At 39.8% G+C, this 20,539-nt stretch overlaps 1 protein-coding gene across 1 annotated transcript in view; it reads right to left on the bottom strand.

Annotated features, from left to right (window-relative positions):
• Nucleotides 1-20,539, bottom strand: part of CRB1 (crumbs cell polarity complex component 1) — a 131,047-nt gene that overhangs the window by 72,538 nt on the left and 37,970 nt on the right. The window contains exon 2 of the mRNA XM_089688663.1: nt 497-1,030. Coding sequence (XP_089544789.1) covers nt 497-1,030 — 534 coding nt within the window. The remainder of the gene's footprint in view (nt 1-496; nt 1,031-20,539) is intronic.

Below are 20,539 nucleotides of genomic sequence, written 5' to 3'. Positions count from 1 at the left end.
CCCCAATGCCAGTGCTCTTCACCAAGGTGGCTGTGTACATAGCACTCTGCTCTCCAGTAATGTGAGTGCAGCAACTATTTCCCTTTGCTTCTATTTAACAAAAAAGTGTTTTACTACAACAGATCAATGCCCTTCCCGTTTCCAATTGTTTTTCAGGTTCTATGCATTTCCTTGTGCCGCTTCAGGCTAGCTATTAGCAATGATTTTTAAGACCATATGCAAAGACTTTGGATGACCCAAGGGCTACTGTTATGATGGAAATATGTTGTTCTATTTTAATTATTACAGAAAGTGGATATATTTTACTTTCAATATGTTTTTATTGAAGTTTTACAAGACACATAATATAACCCATACAAATGTACAAATGTGGCTAACATATGAAAAATGTCAGAGTTCATCCATAAGTCACAGAAAGCCATACATGCGAAAATATTGGATATCAGTAAGCATAACATGTTGCAAACCAGAGTTGTAGTAAAGTGGATATATTTACCTGTAAACTCTAACGGACAAACACAAGTATATCTTCCAATCTGATTGAGGCATGTACCTCCATGCTGGCAGGGATTAGAAATACATTCATCCACTTCAATATTACATAATGCTCCTTGAAATCCAGGAACACAGTAACATGCTTGCCCATTTCCTTTTTCCCTGCACACAGCCCCATTCTGGCAGGGGTTCCAAAGGCACTCATCTTCTGGGGTTTCACAGAATGTCCCCTTATAACCTACAGCACAAATGCATGTGGAACCTCTTTCTGTCACATAGCACTGTCCTCCATGTCTACAAAGATTCCTGTGGCATCTCCTCATTCGAATTTCACAATTTTTTCCCTTGAATCCTGCTTGACAGTGGCATTCATAGGTTCCTGTATCAAGGGTTGCCTGGCACGTGGCATTCTTTGGGCAAGGATTTGAGAGGCAAGGATCAGATGAGTCTGTACAGCCTACAATAGATGTGCAGGGCTCGTCATATTTACATGGAGCAGAAAAGCAGGGTGTTGTGTTCTCTTCACAGACAGTACCTAGAAAATAAAAGAATGACATTCAATATACAGTATTTCACAGAAGTGAGTACACCCCTCACACATTTTTATAAATATTTTATTATATCTTTTCATGTGACAACATTGAAGAAATTACACTTTGCTACAATGTAAAGTAGTGAGTGTACAGCTTGTATAACAGTGTAAATTTGCTGTCCCCTCAAAATAACAACACACAGCCATTAATGTCTAAACCACTGGCAACAATAGTGAGTACACCCCTAAGTGAAAATGTCCAAATTGGGCCCAGTTAGTCATTTTTCCTCCCCGGTGTCATGTGACTTGTTAGTATTACAAGATCTCAGGTGTGAATGGGGAGCAGGTGTGTTAAATTTGGTGTTATCGCTCTCACTCTCTCATACTGGTCATTGGAAGTTCAACATGGCACCTCATGGCAAATAACTCTCTGAGGACCTGAAGAAAAGAATTGTTCTTCTACATAAAGATGGCCTAGGCTATAAGAAGATTGCCGAGACCCTGAAACTGAGCTGCAGCACGGTGAATAAGACCATACAGTGGTTTAACAGGACAGGTTCCACTCAGAACAGGCCTCGCCATGGTCAACCAAAGTTGAGTGTATGTGCTCAGCGTCATATCCAGATGTTCTCTTTGGGAAATAAATGTATGAGTGCTGTCAGCATTGCTGCAGAGGTTGAAGGGGTGGGGGGTCAGCCTGTCAGTGCTCAGACCATAAATGATACGCTACCTTTCTGCACAGTTCAAGAAATTATTCTACAGAAGAGCTTGGAGATGAGAACTCATCTCTGGTACTCATGGCATTAATCCAAGTTGGATCACTTGGATTCTGATAATCTTAAAAACAAAGAGCTCCCCCGAGGCAAAATTTGTGGGTAGGTTTGATCAGGTTTCATTGAGCCAATGTTTCATTTACACTTTAAGATATTAATCTGATTCACTAATTTCAGGTATTAGCATTTGTATTTAAAGGAGATGCTCTTGATTGTAAAAAAAAAAAAAAGAAGAAGATACTTACTTACCTGATGAACTGGATTCTGCAGCTGTCCCCTGCCGTCTCTAAGCCTGAGAACTGAGCACTCACCAGACCGCTGATTGCTCCCTACTCTGAGCAGAGAGCAGTAACTGTCAATCACTAATCTCTGCTCTGCACCTCCAACGCTCACTGGAGTGCCAGGCAGAAGAGGGGATTGAAGCAGCTGTTTAAGGCTCTCAGTGGGTGCTGAGAGGCTAAGCCACCTGCCAGGCAGGAATCTGGGTGGATCTCAGCATTATTGTCAGGATCCCCTCAGAGACCGAAATGGGTTTTAGCCCGCTATCGGCTGATTCTGGGTTACAAGAGTGCAAAAGCAAGTGCACTCCTGTGACACCCATGAGAAGTATGGCCAAACAAGCTTGGACCATACTTCCCTTTTACGAGATCACCATCCTTGTCATTTTATACATTTGTGCAATACCATACTGAAATACACTATAACAAAATGTTAATCTAATGAAATTCCCGTTTCTCTATTACTGTGCCAGATTGGAATACTTTGCTACTTCGCTGTATTCATGAATTTCCTGAGACCTGTCCTGAACCTTCATGACAGAAGGGTTTTTCTAGTTTGTGATTTGGGATTCTGGAGCACACACTCTGGATGCTCATAAAACCTTGGTCTGCTAGCAAGTCTTACACACTTTTAAATTAAATCTTGTTGTATCTTGTAGTATTGGAAGTCTTGATTGTACTGTATTGGATTAGGTCAGGACAAAAATACACTCACCGGCCACTTTATCAGGTACACCTTGCTAGTGCCAAGAAAATATCCCCCCACCGTTACACCCCCACCCCCAGCCTGAAACGTTGATATAAGACAGGGTGGATCCGTGCTTTCATTTTTACGCTAAATTCTGACCCTACCATCTGAATGTTGCAGCAACCAGTCTGCCCATTCTCCTCTGACCTCTGATATCAGTAAGTCATTTTTTGTCCACTCAACTGCCGCTTAATGGATATTTTCTCTTTTTCACACCATTCTCTGTAAATCCTAGAGATGGTTGTGTGTGAAAATCCCAGTAGATCAGCGGTTTTTCAAATACTTAGACCAGCACGTCTGGCATCAACAACCATGCAACGTTAAACATCATTTATATCCCCTTTCTTCTCCATTCTGATGCTCAGTTTGAACTTCAGCAAGTTGTCTTCACCACGTCTACATGCCTAAATGCATTGAGTTGCTGCCATGTGATTGGCTGATTAGCAATTTGTGTTACCAAGCAATTGAACGGGTGTACCTAATAAAGTGGCTGATGAGTATATAATCACTGCTGCTTGTGATTTGCATTGAAGGATACATTTACAGTTTTGTCTAATTATGTTTGTTTGTCTGCCTTTAAATAATTTTGTCCTTTCCTCACTTCACAGCCAGGAGATGCTCTGTATACTGAGAGGCTCTGAAAAAAGAGTCCTGCTCTCTTTTCAGAGTGTCTTTAGTTGCTGGTCTGATCACTTGTAATTGCTAATTATGATTTTTGACCTATCTGATATTCATCTGTGAAGAACTGCACAAGTTTTTGATTAAAGCTTTCTACGATCTGCAAGATGTCATTTGGATTGAGTCACTGTCTACCTACACTGCTGAGATTGTAAGGTATAGCTATCTCACCACAGCTGGATAAGTTATAGAAATCACACTTGAAATGCTTGGATTGGAAAAGCAGAACAGACAAAAAAATGTTTTATAGCTCCAGTCAAAACATCTTTTATAGATTCAGTAAAAAAAAATTCAGTAAAAAATCTATCTATATATCTATCATCTATTGCTTGGGATTATACTGTGAAATGTGAAATGGAGTATATAGCAGTTTAAGACATTGTCATGCAAGCCTGTACATCATCCTACAGCATACAAGAGAGCAATAGACCAGTGTTTCTCTAATACACCTGTGTTATACAAGCCAATCTGTGCATCATATATGTATACAGGAGATGCTGCCTGCATTACTACTTGCCATTCTGATTTCTCCTTATATTACCTTCTCAAACAAGTGAGACAGAAAGCAGCCTGAGTTTCACAAACAATCTCCAGGCACAACAAAGCAATTGCTATATTTTTCAGAGACTTCCAGTTAGCTCTTTCATTGCCAGGAAAATTCCACAGCAAAACATTACACTTTCCGTGGAAGCTGAAACACAGCAAGAACCAGAGTTTATTCCAGATTAGGAACTAAGCAAATTAGGTAAATGCTTGGTTAAACCAATTTGGGAAATTTAACAGAGTTATGAGAACTGCTTGCTAATGTCAAGTACTTATGGACTAAGACAGCCAATTGAATGTCATGCCTTTCTCAGCCATGTAATGAGGTACTGCAACTAGAGGGCGCTCTCAAACAATTCATTACTACCTATAAAAGTTATCAAAGACTGCATTAAATATACTAATCTCTTAAAGCGGTAGTAAAGTCTGCTTTATGACTTGCACCTATACGCAAGCCTATAATAAGGCTTACCTGTAGGTACAGTGACTATCTCCTAAACATGTACCGTTTAGGAGATATTCACATTTGTAGCGGCTGGTGACATCATCTGCACATGCGCACTGTGCACTGTATGCAGATAATAGACAATACACCTTACCATGAGGCTATACAAATACCTCCTACCAAGTACAGTATACTGCTCCGCAACTGCAACCCAAAACAGCAATCAACTCTGAGCTATTATCAGGTGAGAACATCTTTGCACCACCATACCTATCAAAATCGCTTAGTTTCAGCGCACCAGTCAATGTAACTAACTTTGTTGTGCAATCAAAATCTGAAAACACAGACATGTTCTTAAATACATGCTTTGCAAAGAGCTCACTAAGGCAGGTTTACTAAATTTGATGGCAAACCTGAAAACTACAGAGGCTGGAAATCCACCTTCAAAGCCACAAACAGTTAAGTAGATATCACAACTACAGAAGAGCTAGATCTGCTTATCAGGTGGCAAGGTCCTCGATCCGCTGTTTCAAGAGGCTTAAAGTTGCTCACATTGACAGTCCTGCCCCAGGTCTTAATGCAGACTTGAGCATAGCTTTGGCAGCCCAGAATAAATTGAGGATGGTTTATTTAAAAGGTTGCAAAGCTTCCCAAAATATCTAGCAAAAACAATCTAAAGTTTCAACAGCTCAGTGACCTTCTCTTGGCGCTTCAACTCGCCAAAGCTCATATCCACCTACCCAGCCTCACTTACCTAGATACTGCTTGAGGGGTCAACCCTATAGTCTCCAAGTTACCTTATGGTATACATGAAAAAAATGTGAATCACTTGGGTAAAGGTACAAGGAAGAAAATAACATTTCCTTTCCTCCCTTTTCCTACTTCTGTAAGTTCATTAGGAGAATCGCAAATGCTAAGACTGATCGAAGTTTCCTCTTTGAGGAGTCCAACCCTCGTGGCCCATCTCCTCTAAGGGCTGCATGCTCACGCATATTACATAAAGGTCACAGTGTCTGTGAAAAAGACAAAAGACTGATATTCTATCCACACTTACTACAGTTCCTGCAAAGACTGATCAGAACAAGAAAAGTGAGAACCCAAATCGCCATACATAACAAACCACACCCACTTAGGAAAAGTATTAGCAAGACACCCTTGCAAGAATGCAAAGAGCTTTTAAAGAAATTTGGGGTTTGCTTCAAATGCTGTGCTTCTACAGAACACCTTGCCAAAGATTGTAAGGCTACTGTTAAAGTGGCAGTAAAGCTTTTTTTTTTTAACTAAAATAATAAACATGTTATACTTACAGTTGTGTTCAAAATAATAGCAGTCAGACATCACTAACCTGATCAATCACTGTTTTTGGTAGAAATGACATTTATAAATGGCAAATAATTTACTAGCAGGTATAGTAGAGTAATAGAAATCCAACAGACCCAACAGTCATGACATGCATGCTGCTGATTCTGTGTAATTGAATCACTAATTGAAAGGGGCATGTTCAAAATAAAGCAGTGTGGAGTTCTATTAGTGAGGTCATTCATTCTTTGAAAAACAGGTGGAAATTATTGCCCTTATTTAATGAAGGAAGGCAGCAAATGTTGTACATGCTGGTTACAGTGCATTTCTCTCTGAAATTCTGAGGAAAATGGGTTGTTCCAGACATTGTTCAGAAGAACAGCGTACCTTGATTAAAAAGTTGATTGGAGAGGGGAAAACATATAAAGAAGTGCAGAAAATGATAGGCTGCTCAGCTAAAATGATTGCAAATGCTTTAAAATGGCAGCCAAAACCTGAAAGACGTGGAAGAAAGCAAAAAACTACCATTCGAATGGATAGAAGAATAGCCAAAATGGCAAGGACTCAGCCAACAATCAGCTACAGGAAGATCAAAGAAGGTTTAAAGTTACCTGTGAGTACTGTTACAATTAGAAGACGCCTATGTGAAGCCAAGCTATCTGCAAGAAGCCCCCGCAAAGTCCCACTGTTGAAAAAAAGATGTGCTGAAGAGGTTACAATTTTCCAAAAAGCACATTGACTGGCCTAAAGAGAAATGGCGCAACATTTTGTGGACTGATGAAAGTAAGATTGTTCTTTTTGGGTCTAGTGGCCGGAGACAGTTTGTCAGATGACCCCCAAACACTGAATTCAGGCCACAGTACAATGTGAAGACAGTGAAGTATGGTTGCGCAAGCATCATGATATGGGGATGTTTCTCATACTACGGTGTTGGGCCTATTTATTGCATACCAGGGATCATGGATCAGTTTGAATACATCAGAATACTTGAAGAGGTCATGCTGCCTTATGCTGAAGAGGAAATGCCCTTGAAATAAGTGTTCCAACAAGACAACGACCCCAAACACACCAGTAAACTTGCAATATCTTGGTTCCAGACCAACAAGATTGACGTTATGGAGTGGCCAGCCCAATCCCCGGATCCTAATCCAATAGAAAACTTGTGGGGTGACATCAAAAATGCAGTTTCTGAGGCAAAACCAAGAAATAGAGAAGAACTGTGGAATGTAGTCCAATCATCCTGGGCTGGAATACCTGTTCACAGGTGCCAGAAGCTAGTTGACTCCATGCAACACAGATGTACAGCAGTTCTCAGAAACAGTGCTTATACAACTAAATATTAATTAAGTGATTCAAAGGAAAGCAAAATCTTCAAACATTTTTCAGTTTATATAGTAATGTTTGAGTTTGTAAAGAAGAATACAAACACTGCTATTTTTTTGAACAGTCTAATATTCACTTTTCTTCAATTTGTTTAGAGGAACAACACAAATTTGATATATTTTTCTTCATGTTTTGATTTGGAATAGAATGTGTAGTGTTCCCAATGCATTTGTGTGTATGGAAATAAAAGCTATTAGAAGGATTTTGAGCTTTATTCACTTTTTTCAACACACTGCTATTATTTTGAACACAACTATACCTGTTCTGTATAATGGCCCTGTACCCTTTGAGGACGTGCATAGCAGCAAGGGCTGCAGCAACTGGACATCTTAGCCACCGCAGGTGGCCATCTGAAATTACTGGGGTCAGTATTTTTGTTTCTTTGTTTTTTCACCTCTGCTTTGGAAATAAAGTATTTTACGCAGTATCACGCTATGTGATGTCCCTTATTGGGCTCTTTATGAGCACCACCCTTTCGCAATACCAAGCTTAAGGAGGGACCCCAGAGGTACATGAATGTCTGAGGAATCAGGGAATCTGGCCATGATGAATGAGTGGTGAGGACCAGAGAATGCAGCTTGACCTGAGAGCCGAGGACCTAGATGTATCTGATGAGAAAGGAAATACTTCTTTCATGCATTTTATAAATGCACTTCTGGTGAGTGCGCATTTCATTTATTTCCCTGTTCACCTTCGGATCATTTATCCTTATTAAGGAAGGAGACCGGACAGAATCTGCATGTCACACTCTTTTGTGTTTTTGGACGCTAGATTGAATAACGCATTTATGAGAATTATGACTTAATCTCATTATTTTGAAGCAATATTGATATTTCATTATTCGTACTAATAGCGCTGCACCTTTTCTCTATATGTTCTGTATAATGGTTTTGCATAGAGCAGCCCTGATCCTCCTCCTCTTGAGTCCCCCGCCAGCGATTCTGATTTCTCCTCTTCATCCAGTGTCCCCATAGGAGGCCACTTCCTATGGGGACACTTCTGCGAGCTCAAGCCAGGCTGCCTGTGTCCATAGACACAGAGGGGCACGACCCCACCCCCCCTCTCCCTCGTCACAGACTTTGATCGACAGCAGCAGAGAAGCCAATGGCTCCCGCTGCTAGCATTCTGCCCAGTGAGGAGGGACAGAGCCCAAGAGAACCACTGCTCTCATGCACAGTGCTGGATCATGATGGGGCTCAGGTAAGTAAAGGGTGGGCTTTACAACCACTTTAAGTGCATAAAATGCAACAGTGATAATTACCTGCACGTGCTTCTTCCATTTCAAGACAGTCTCATTTTGTTCATGGGTAAACCATCTAAGGCAAAGCAAGGCGGGGAGTGCAGAGACCAAACAGTGTTTCATACATGTACATGTTTTCTCTACATGTACAGATGTCTGGAGAAGGACTATGTGACAAATCCTGTGCCAAAATATGTTTAGTTTGTGTATACACCGCCTGAAAAAGATGTATACTATTCTAGATGATCAGATTAACAGATCTCTTGCAAGATCAAAGCTTATTGATCTGTTAAACATAACAGGAGATACCTTAACCTACACCCTGGGCACCTGTGCTTCCATTACAGAAGTTTCAGGCAGCAGAGCCACAGTTCTTGTAGTAGCTCCCCTGAATATCAGCACAGAAATATCATTGCCCACTCTCATGGAGTGTAGCCAGATTCCAGCCCACCGAGAGAAGATCCCTACTCCTACAGCTGCCTCTCACCACTCTCACTTGAGAGGCATAGCTGACTGTATACCAGCTCTTGACAGAAAAGCTGATATTCTCCTGCTTTTCGGAAGAGACATCCCAAGGATAACCAATGCTCACCAGCAAATCAGCTGGCCACATGATGCATCATATGTCCAATGCCTGGACCTAGGCTGTGTTATTGAGGGCAATGTCTGTCTGGGTAATGTCCTTCTTTCAAGACACGTGTCCTGCCAAATGGTGGCATTACTTGTTTAGAGCAGTGCCCAAATCACTACCATGTCAAAGAAAGACTTTTCATTAAGGGCATGCAACAGTTCTTCACACAAGGAGATAACAAGGCACTTCAGTTTTGGGATGGTAATGTCAGTTCCACAGTGTTCAATATAACAACTAAAGACAATAAGCTGACAGCCATCATGAAAGACAAGGAGTTTCTAAGAAGTTCTAATCAGGACAATTCCAACAGCTGGGTGGCATCACTACAATTTCTTGTCTCAAGAAAGAAACTATCAAGTAATGTTTAGCATGCAGAGATGAAAAAACACTTTTGTTAAATTTATGCAGAAGGTGTTTGTGAGAGATCATGCTGATTCTGCACCATCTTTCAAGGAACTTGAGGAATGTCATGTAGCTTCCTCGCAAGCCAAATCAGGGTGGTCTTCAAGTCAAGTGCCCAGTATAAAGATGTTTCCTTCAACAATGTCCTTTTCACCAGGCTTACCTAAACAACAACCTTATAAGAGTTTTCCTCCACTTTAGACAAGAACCTGTTGCTGCTTGTGGCTGACATTCAGCAAATGTTCAACTGTTTCATTGTTCGAGAAGATAACAGAAACTTCCTCAGGTTTCCATGGTATCACAACAATGACCCGATCACAATTCACACAGATTCTACATTTGAAGTGGTTAATCCTGAGTCTGATAAAGAAATCAGAGCTAATGCCATTACACTCAACACCTCTGGGAAGTCAAAGATGAAGCTGAGTTCCAACTGTTTTGAATGCTTTTTGAAGTGGTCTTCTGTTGTATGAGCGATAGCATGACTTATCCACGTTGCTCATCAATTTGCAACAAATACTGAGGACCATAAAGAGTGTTGTGGATTGCACATCTGTAAAGGACCTCCCACCATCGAGGGAATTTCAAAAGCAGAAAAGGTCATTGTTCGAGGTGTTCAACATAAAGTGTACTCACAGGAGACTGATAACATATCAAGGGGGCTCAACCTTAGTCCACTCTACAAATTCAATCCAATGATTGATCATGACAAGTTACGTCGAGTTGGAAGTCACATAGGGAAGCCCAATCTGTTCAATGAGGAACACAATCCCCTTATTGTTCCAGGTTGACATCACATGCACTGCTGGCTCAACATCACCACAAACAAGTTCAGCACTTTGCCAATGTCTACTCGAGTCATTGGAAGATTAAGTACCTTTGTAGCCTTTTAGGTTGTGGCAAATGGTAGAACAGCAAATCCAACCTACAAGTGGGCGACCTAGTATAGATAGAAAGGTTCGGAAAGTAGACGTCAAGGTAACTAACGCAGTATTAAACCCAAAACAAACATTTATTATGTTTCAGTTTACCAATTCTTAGATATAATGGCTGAATTGGTTTTCTTTTTTTAAGCTTTCTTTCTTCTAGTTTCATCTGGGGAGCCAGTCGGTAAGTCTGTTGTTTTTCAAAAGAGCAAGCTCTCTTCCAAATGTATCAAATTACAGGGATGAGACAACCCATTTAACGGACAGGGGTGCTTACAATGATCAGCTTTTATTTATTCATGTAAAACCTTTATCCCAAAAGGAAAAAAAAAACTGCTGTAACTGACTATAAAGTTTGATCTGGAGTTCAGCTTCAATTTGTTAGTGTTTTTAAATATGCTAGTACATTTAACACTACCCTCCTCCCCAGAGTGCCAATGCTGCTGTCTGCTGTGCCCCATGCGCTCATTCATCCGGAGTGGGACACTCCAATACAGGAGGTTTGTTACTGGCTAGATCACCAGGTTAAAATAGAAGGAAAAAAATCCTGAGAAAGAAAACTAATGTAGACACCACATCTAATGATTGGTAAGCTGCAACATATTACATTTTTGATTTGGAGTTTAATATTGTTTTAAGGAAGGATCAGTGCCACTATACTTCAGGCCTATCATCAAAACTGATACTTCTTTTGACAAAGGAAAAAGGATTCATCTTCTAAACCAACAACGTGATTCAAATTAAAGGTAAGAAGGACTGGTGCATGTTGCTGCCTTCCCCTTTTAAAAACTTGATTCAAAGGGAGGTAAGAAGGACTGATACATGTTGCACTTTGCACTCTGCACTCTGAAGATACACTTAGAAACTGTCTTTTGTGCCATATTAAAGACTCTGGTAGTTACTTGCAAACAGGCCCAGACTGGCCACAGGGCATATGGGCATGTGCCTGGTAGGCTGGGGGAGCATACCCTGGGAACAGCTGGTGTAATGTGGAGGGAGGGGCGCCAGTAGCATTGCTAATGCCAGGCATCCAGCCGCTACCCTGCTTCAATCGCCAGCACCCGCATCATCCCTTACCACCTATTATGCTAGTCAAACAGAGCTGATGATGTGCCCTATCTGAGAAGATGAGGAGCATTAAGCCATGATTTATAAACAGTCTGAGAGCTGTATATGGAGGAAATGGCAGTGGACTTTGATCAATGACAGAGTGAGTAAAGGCATTGAGTAGGCATTGATAGAAAAGAATGATAGAGACCAGAGAGGGAAATGGTGGTGGATAGAAGGGAAGGAGAATGATTCAGAGAGGAGCATGGCAAGGATAAAGGTAAGGCTAGTTACACACTTGCAGGCGGGTCCCACACCCACAACCACCTGCAGCTCAATTACGCTGCTCTTGCGAGACACGTAGGGCTGCCATTCAAAATGAATGGCATCCCCATGCATCTCAGCCTGCAGTGCATTTGCAGGTTCGGGAACTGCAGGGAAGCCGCAAGGCCAAAAAGACCATGCAGTTTTTCTGTACTGTATGAGGGTCCGGGCATAGGACCAGCTTCATCATATGTATGTTGTGCAATGATAATATCACAGTTTGAGACTCTGCTTTTCTAGATCTTGAAAGATCTATCACTTATATATTTATATTCATTCATTTATGAGATTTATGTTTTTTATCTTTTTATTGTGGAGTTTGCACATTTAGTTATCAGCGCTACACCACTATTATATTTTACCATGCAGTTTTTCTGCAGCCATGTTTTTAAAAAGGTGCATGCATCCTTTTCCTGTGGGAAACGTGGTACAGTAGCCCATTCAAATGAATGGGCTGCCGGGCCGAGCAAACACAGGCCGCACGGCACGCAATAGTGTGAACTGAGCCTAAAGGAGAATGTTCAGGGTGCAGAACATGCATCTATAGAGCAGAAGGATGTGTATATATATATATATATATATATATATATATATATATATATATATATATATACACACACACACATATATATATATATATATATATGCACATACACACACATACACTGTATACACGTGGGGCGTTCAAGTCAAACCAGGACTTATTATAAAAGAGCAAATTTCAAGGAGTGGAAACTGAATTTATAGTCCCCTACTACATTTACACATTTATCTCAGTGTTTAAAGTGTTACTAAGCCCACAACAGTAAAATCAGTCTGCATGCTTGTTATACTAACTGTGGAACCTAAGGGGTTAATCCTCTGTAATGTGTAAAAAGGCTGTTTGATCCTTTCTTCTCTGCCCCTCCTCTTGTTGAAATGACCACCTGATACAGACTTAACTTGTAGCCCTTCTGTACATGCTCAGTTTGGTGTGTATTGCCAGATAGGTTTTTTATCTTTCTTGGGAGAGTGCATGTGATCAGCGCAGGGCCAATCAGAACTGTCCAGACAGAGGTCAGGGGATTTCCATCCTCCTAGAGCAGAAAGAAAACTCAACCTCCAAGCTTTAGCTAGTGGTGGGCTGGACACAGATATAAGTCACAAGACTGCTCTAACTGCTGATGAGAAAAGGTATTTAGCAGTTTATATTTACTAAAATAATTGCACTTCCATGTTGTGTGTACTGTGGGAGACCAGATATAGTGAATGCAGGGTCCTGGGTTTAGTAACACTTTAAGTAATGCCTGGAAAGCTTTGGCATAGAAATATTTGTCAGCATGCCTGAACCATCCTAGGACAGCCTGCTTCACTTTGTCAACATTGTGTTCACCGTTCCCACAGAAAGCTTCATATTTTGTGCAGTTTTTCACGACTATGCAGGATCAGGAGTTCCATGAGTTCCACTCCTGAAGCTTCTCTGAATAAATGAGTTTTCAAGGATCATCTAAAAGCGGACAGGATAGGAGCTAACATACTGGGGCAGGGAGATCCAGAGGATTGGAGAGGCTCTGGAGACATCCTGGAGATGAGCACTGGGCAAGGTAATAAGGGAACGGAAGAGCAGGAGGTCTTTGGAGGAGCAGAGAAGACGGTTTGGGTGATATCTGCAGATTAGGTTGGTGATGTAGCTTGGGGTGATGTTGTGGATGACCTTGTATGTTGTGGTTAGTATTTTGAATTTTATACTTTGGGCTAGTGGAAGCCAGTGAAGAGACTGGCAGAGAGGGACAGCAGTCCCGGATCTGTTATTAAGGTGTGTTAGTCTAACAGCAGCATTCATAATAGACTGAAGGGGGGAATAGCCTGTGTAGGGGTAGGCAATGGAGGAGGGAGCTGCAGTAGTCAAAGCGGGAAAGAAACCAAGGAGTATATAAGTTGTTTTGTGGTGTTGTTAGTCAGGACGTTGTGGAGGTTGGAAATGTAGCAAAGGTTGAGGCAGCAATATTTAGCCAGTGATTGGATGTGGGGGCTGAAGGAGAGGTCAGAGTCTAGGATTACACCTAGCACCCTGGCATGTAGGGAGGGACAAATGGTTGTGCCGTTGATCTCAATGGTAAAGTCATTGGGAGGGGATCAGGGAGGAGGAAATATTACAAGCTTGGTTTTAGAAAGATTGACTTTGAGGAAGTGGTGTGACATCTATATGGATATGTTGCTCAGTAAATTTGCAATACGTAAGGAGATTGAGGGGGTGGGTTGAGGAGTTGAGAGACAGATCTGGGTGTCATCAGCATAGAGATGGTATTGGAAGCCATGGATGGTTAACAACTGGCCCAGGGAAGAGGTACAGAGAGAGAAGAGGAGGGGCCCAAGGACAGAGACTTGGGGTACCCCAAAAGAAAAAGAGGAAGAGAAGCAGAGGAGATGGTATTGTATGTGACACTAAAGGTGCACTGAAATAGATAGGAAGAGAACTAGGAAAGAGCAGAGTCACGTAGGCCAAGGGAATGGAGTTTACTGAGGAGGAGTGGGTGGTCAACTGTGTCAAAGGCAGCAGAAAGGTCTAAGTGTATGAGTATAGAGTAGTGGACGTTAGTTTTAGCAGTTAGTAGGTCATTGGTGAATTTTAATAGGGCAGTTTCAGTGGAATGTTGTGGGCAGAAGCAGGACTGTAGGTGAGTGAAAAGGTTGTTGTGAATGAGGTAGCAACTCATATGACTGTGGAAAAGGCAAACGGGAGTGGGTAGATGGACATTAAGTTATTCAAACAGGTGGGGTACAGTGAGGGTTTTTTGTAAGTATGGGGGTGACAAGTGCATGTTTGAGCAGAGAGGGAAAGATGCTAGAAGATAAGAAGAGGTTGAAAATGTGGGTTAGAGAGTTTAGCATGGATCAGGAAGGTAGTTGCAGTAATTGTGAAGGGTCCAGAGGACAGGTGGTGAGGTGGGCAGCAGAAAGGAGTTTGTCAACTTCCTCAGTGGTAACAGGAGTGAATGAAGGAAAGTGCTGAGTGTGGTGTTGGACTTGGTGTGTTGGTTGGTAGGGTAGAAAAGAGTTGACAAGGTTTGGATGAGAAGGTTTTGATGAGAGTAGTGTAGTAGGTTTGTTTAGCAGTGTGGAAGCAGGAGCTGTATTTGAGAAGTGCGTGATGGAACTATAACATTTATAACTTAACGGTGCTTCTATTTACCATATATTTCCTATCAAATGACACATTACTTCTAAATTTCAAAATTCAGTCCATGTGCTTAATAGTCCAATTAAGTTAAACAAGTGCAGTCCATAAACAAAATGCAACAGTGCAATGGCTTTTGATGGTGCAGAGATCGTGCTGTGCTCCCCTCCTACTCACCAACTGGTGTTGACCCTTAAAATACTAAAAGTCAAAATGCACTTGTGTAAACAACTTTAAGTCTGGGTTCTTCTCTCCATCGTTCCTCCAAATCTACAGCAGGATTCACAGATAGTCATATGCAGAGAAGATCACAGAAATGTACATAGCGTAATGCTATCATTTTATTAAAATGATATAAAATCAGGTTACACTAATAATATGGGTAAAATAGGAATGTAATGCTGAACTGGAAACGCTGCCGCAGTGTGCGTTCCACAGGCCAGATGTGACGTCTTCAGATGTCCCTGCCTAATGCGTTTTGCCCCTCCCACAGGGCATCTTCAGAAGCTTCTGAACCATTTTTATTTATTTATATTGCTAATGGAATGTGACTTGCACTGCATTAGATTCAATGAAGGATAAATGAAACATTAGGGGTCTAAAGGATCCCTGATGCCTCAATTAAGAGAACCTGTTAAAAAGACAATATATCACATTAGAGATTTTTGGTCCCTTATGTGATATAAAGTTTTAGTGAAAAAGTGTCAAAAAAATAAAGTTACACTCAAACACTTAAACCACCCCCCCCCAAGAAAAAAAAAATTGGCCCCACACACATGCACATACAAACAGAAACACACCTGTAGGTGCCTGACTACATATGAAAACTTTGCTTGTGCTACACGTTACATATCACTGTTCATGAAGTGAGGGCAATAATTCTAGGGTCATTGTTCATCGTTAACTCTAAACTTATGATATGTAGGGGCTTTCAAAGTGTAACTTATGTATAAAATAAGGTAACAAAATTTATTGTTGTGTTACGGGCACACACAATTTTAACGTTTGACATGTTTACTGACTCATAATTTGGCAAAAAAATATTGGTAATATATTCTATTTCTTTTCCCTTTAGTTTGAAATAATGTATTCTTTCCTGAAATTTTGAGCTTGATAAACTGTTGTGCACAAATTGTGTGACATAAAAAAATCAGAACTGAATGACTTCTTCAAATAAGAAGTTGTGACCTTTTATACCATATGGTATATGTTATTACTGCCTGTCACATGCTTATACACTTGAGACAAGACCTCTTTAGGGTTGAATCTGAAATGTCTTGTTCTATATCTGTATACAATACTGAGCCATATTTTGTTATGACTATTGAGAACTTTCTAATAAAAATATATTTAAAATAAAAAATTGGAATTACCACTATTTTATTCTTCACGGTCTCTTCTTTCAGAAAACATATATCGTTTGGGGGTTTTAACCTCCCTGGCGGTATGATTATTTCAGATTTTTGGTGCTGAAAGCGGTACCATTATTTTGCATGGAAATATGTGTTTTTTTTATTGTAGGCCTGTAATTTAGGAATAGCTCCCTGAAATCTGTCCGAACAAGAGTCTAGTAAACATTCCGGATATGATAAAACTTGAAACACGAAATGATAAATTATAATTTAATAAATACTCATAAAAAATAATAATATAATAATAATAAATGTAATTCAATAATATAATCAAACCAAAAACACTGAAATTTGAAATATAGCGCCAAGTTCGCACATCGCTGAGCAAAGTCGCAAAATCGTTTTCAGTGTCTGATGACGAATTTCCCCACGAATCATTATCACTCAATTCTGCAAGTGGTTCTGATTTACTATCGCTGTCCTCTAGCTGGTCTAAAACCGATTTTGACCTAAAGGGATGCTTTTTGGACGCTGTGGACTTTTCTAAGTTTCCAGGCAGAAAGAACAGTAAAAATGCAGGCAGGGCACAGGACAAAGCATCTCTGGATGGTGAACCATAAAAAAATGAAAAATAAAAAATGAATAGAAAAGCTGTGTCCTTTAAATTATTAACCAACACAAAAATGTTTTACATACACCTTGACTTGCATAAAAACTGCAAATCTGTCTTACTCGGCATCAGAACAGCAATGTTGTTAGCAGCCATTCAATTAGTTGCTATGGAAACCAGTTGATACCCATCAAAAGCATTACCATGGTAACTAGAGAAACAAAAGATAAATATCTTATTATTGGGTACCAATGTTCTATGTCCTGCAAGATGAACACACCGAAATCTGTTGTCTTACATAGATTAATAATATGGAATTGTCTTGTTAATGACATTCATTGAAAGGTATAGAGATATTATATATAGAATTATATGGATGATCAAATTTGAAATGCTCCTTATACAATCTGTATAATGCATATGTAGGAGCATGTTTTGTGCTAATACAAAGGAAAGGCACTGCATTTCGATAACAAGGATAAATTGGCACTGTTTTATCACTAATGTTGCAGAGCCGTGACATGGAAAGAACAGGTTTAGGGATTAATTTTTGGCATCCTGTGAATTTCTACCACACAGCGGGAGATGCCAGATCCTACAGACAAGCAATCAGAATGTGAATTGACATGGCAGAAAATTCAGTCGCTCAAGCAGAATTTAAGGATCAAAACAAATTAGCAGAAATTAAAGTAAATGAAGTCTTTAATTGAAGTCATCAAGCATACATGTAGTTAGACAATCAACTTCTGGTTAAGCATTGCATTACCATTATTGGATTTTTGTATTAAAGCAAATACTATTTGCTTGTCGAATGACTTACAGCAAAACATTTTTTTTTTTTGTAGTTTTGGATAGAGTGGAGAAGGGTTATAACCCATGTTGGGTTTTTATTGCTGTCTGTGCCCCTGTTATGGTGATTCACCCTGTTATGGTGATTCACCCTCTCTATTTAGCCTGTTTAACATTATCATTGAAAGTGAAAGTAAAAGAAAATGCAGTGTATGGTCATTGTGACTCACAGCAGTTGTAAATTAAACTAAAGACTGCAAGCACAAAAGTGAATAATCACTCAACATATGTTTTTAGAAACATGCTTCCGGATGATGTCGAACCGACAAAATGCATAGGGCGTGGCCTGGTAGTGCTTTGCAAGAGAGAGTTTTTTCATGTGGCCAGAGGGATTTGTATATTACCAATGTTAGAGCCATCCACCCGAGCAGCATTGGAATGTTTTTAAAGTGCTTTTGGCAATTTTATTCAGTTATTATGTGAGTGCATATTCTTCTTTCTTTAATTAATAAAAATGCCTCAGTGAGCACTATGTCAGCTTTTTTATCTCTTTGAGCACTGATCCGTGCTTTATCAGCTGAGAGGAGTGCTGGATTTACCGAGAAAGAATTCTGGGGAGGATTGTTTGAGCCCTGGGACAGTCCAGATAGGTTCATGGAGTCTGACTGATATGATTAAAAGGTGCAATAAGACCTTTGTAATGAGGATCAATCCATAAGGTGAGCTGGTGCCCAAAAGGGGATTGGTGGAGGTGTCTGCTTTCACACAATTTATTCTCACCAAACTGAACAGTTTATGTAGACTTGATCATGATTGGTGGATTGTATCACAACCTTATTCACAGACATTTGTATGAAGGACTGTTATATGGTGATTGTAGATAAAAATTTTACACGTTTATATGTAGCGATATTTTGTTTTTTTTGATATATGACTCAACACAGCATATTTCTATACACGAAAGAAAGTCCCAAATTTTGGGTTGTCCCCAGTATTATAGGGGAAATTTTCCAATGGGGACACTAGTTATGGTGACCTGGGAGGCCCCAAGGGATTTCTCTTTTTTGCAGAGATTTCCTCTAACTTTCCGTTTTGGGTATGGGGCAGGTAGTGATGATAAATATTCCCTGAAAAATTCATTCGGGTTATAAACGTCCCTTACTCTATCCAAAATGAAAACAAAGTACTACCTATAGTTCTACTTGAAATATACTGTATATATTCTTGTTAGTCAATATTTTTTTCAGAACTTTTATCTGTAAGTGTTTCTGAGCAATTATATGTAAACACATCATATTTATACACCAGGAAAGATGTGCTTCACTACAGTCCTCATCTGGATGTGATTAAGGAGAACGTTAGGCGAAGTATGAAAAACGCAGTAAGCCATAGGAACAGCAGCTTACCTGTGTCAGCTTTCCTGTTTCTGAATACACTCACAGCAGAAAAGCTTATGATCCTCATAGAAGTTTAGCCTGCTTTAACTCCAAAGCTTGCTTGCAAAACAATATTTCTGAATATTTATAGGACTAAATTATGGGGGACCTACAGTATACAGACTGCATGATCTGTACAAAAAACACCCATCCAAATGCAATTATGGTAATTATTATAACAGTTGTGTGCTAGAGATGCTGGAGTTCCAATCTTCTGTACCTATTGGAGCTTCCATTTAAGGTTTAATCACACTTTATTGCAGCTTTCAGTCATTTTGAATGAGCTTCCAGTACATCACAATGCGGCCCAAATGGCACATGACTCAACCTTCTAACACAACGATCCACTATACATGGTACATGTGTTATAGTGCACTGCAGTACAGGTGTGTTGAAAATAATTCACACCACAAATCATCACAGCATGCAGGTTATGAAAAAGTTTCCATGATGTAAGATAAAATGTAAACGCATAATGTGAAAGGTCCCATAGAACAGAATACTAAGGATTAGCAAAAGATACAATACAGCATTAGATGCCTGTCTGGAGGCACAATCTGTCCCATAGAAACTTCAATGGGAGCCCTCCAATAAGGGTCACTCTGATGACCATTAATGTTAAGTTAATTGTAACTTGAGCTAAAGATCTCTGTGAACAAAGGGCTGTTTTCATCAAAAGGTTCGATGGCTACTAAACATATGAAATAGAGTCAAGAACCCAAATTTACCTGATTAAAAAGCACAATATTTCTTAACCAGCTCTCACACCTGTATACCCCTATGGACCAAAGAATGTTTTGTTTCTTACTTTGATCGGGTATTTATAAAAATATTTATACATTAAAATATCATTTTCCTGTTAAAAATACACTGAAATTATGAGTTTGGTACAAAGCATTGCAAAGTTATTTATGAATCAAATAAAGTTTTGGGGTTTTTTTAACAAATAAAATTAATAAAAGTAAAAAGATGGTTAGTAAAATGTAGGTGAAAAATATTATTAAAAGAGTACTCAGATAAATAATAGTTAAGTGGAGGAGGAATTTATTAGGGCTGATTAGGGTAAACTGAAGTTTAATATGGTGGTAGGTAGGAACACATTTTTTTTCTTAATTGTTGTATGTTGCTTTAACGGACATTGAATGCAGATCGAAGCTCATTCCCTTGGTCTACAGATAAATAAATTGACAAACAAGATTACTTTGTATCTAGGTATGAACAATATTTATGAATACTGTTAGGCGATCTTTGATGGCAGCAGTTGTACATATACAGTAACTTCTGGCTGTCATTTTGACATTTGGAAATTTCCACAAAGTGTGAGGTGGAAGAATCAGAAAGCATACTATGCACTCCCTATGTATCCAATGAGGTTTTTCGGTCATTGTAACATGCCCAGTGCCCACAACTGGAATGGGAGAAAGGGGAGCCTGTTTTAAGGCCCCCTGCAC

The sequence above is a fragment of the Staurois parvus genome, unplaced genomic scaffold, assembly GCF_062004578.1.
Source record: "Staurois parvus isolate SC_StPar_1 unplaced genomic scaffold, SC_StPar_1.0 ptg000450l, whole genome shotgun sequence".
NCBI lineage: Eukaryota > Metazoa > Chordata > Amphibia > Anura > Ranidae > Staurois > Staurois parvus.
Note: the sequence above shows the minus strand (reverse complement) of the source record. Positions and strands in the feature narration are given on the sequence as shown.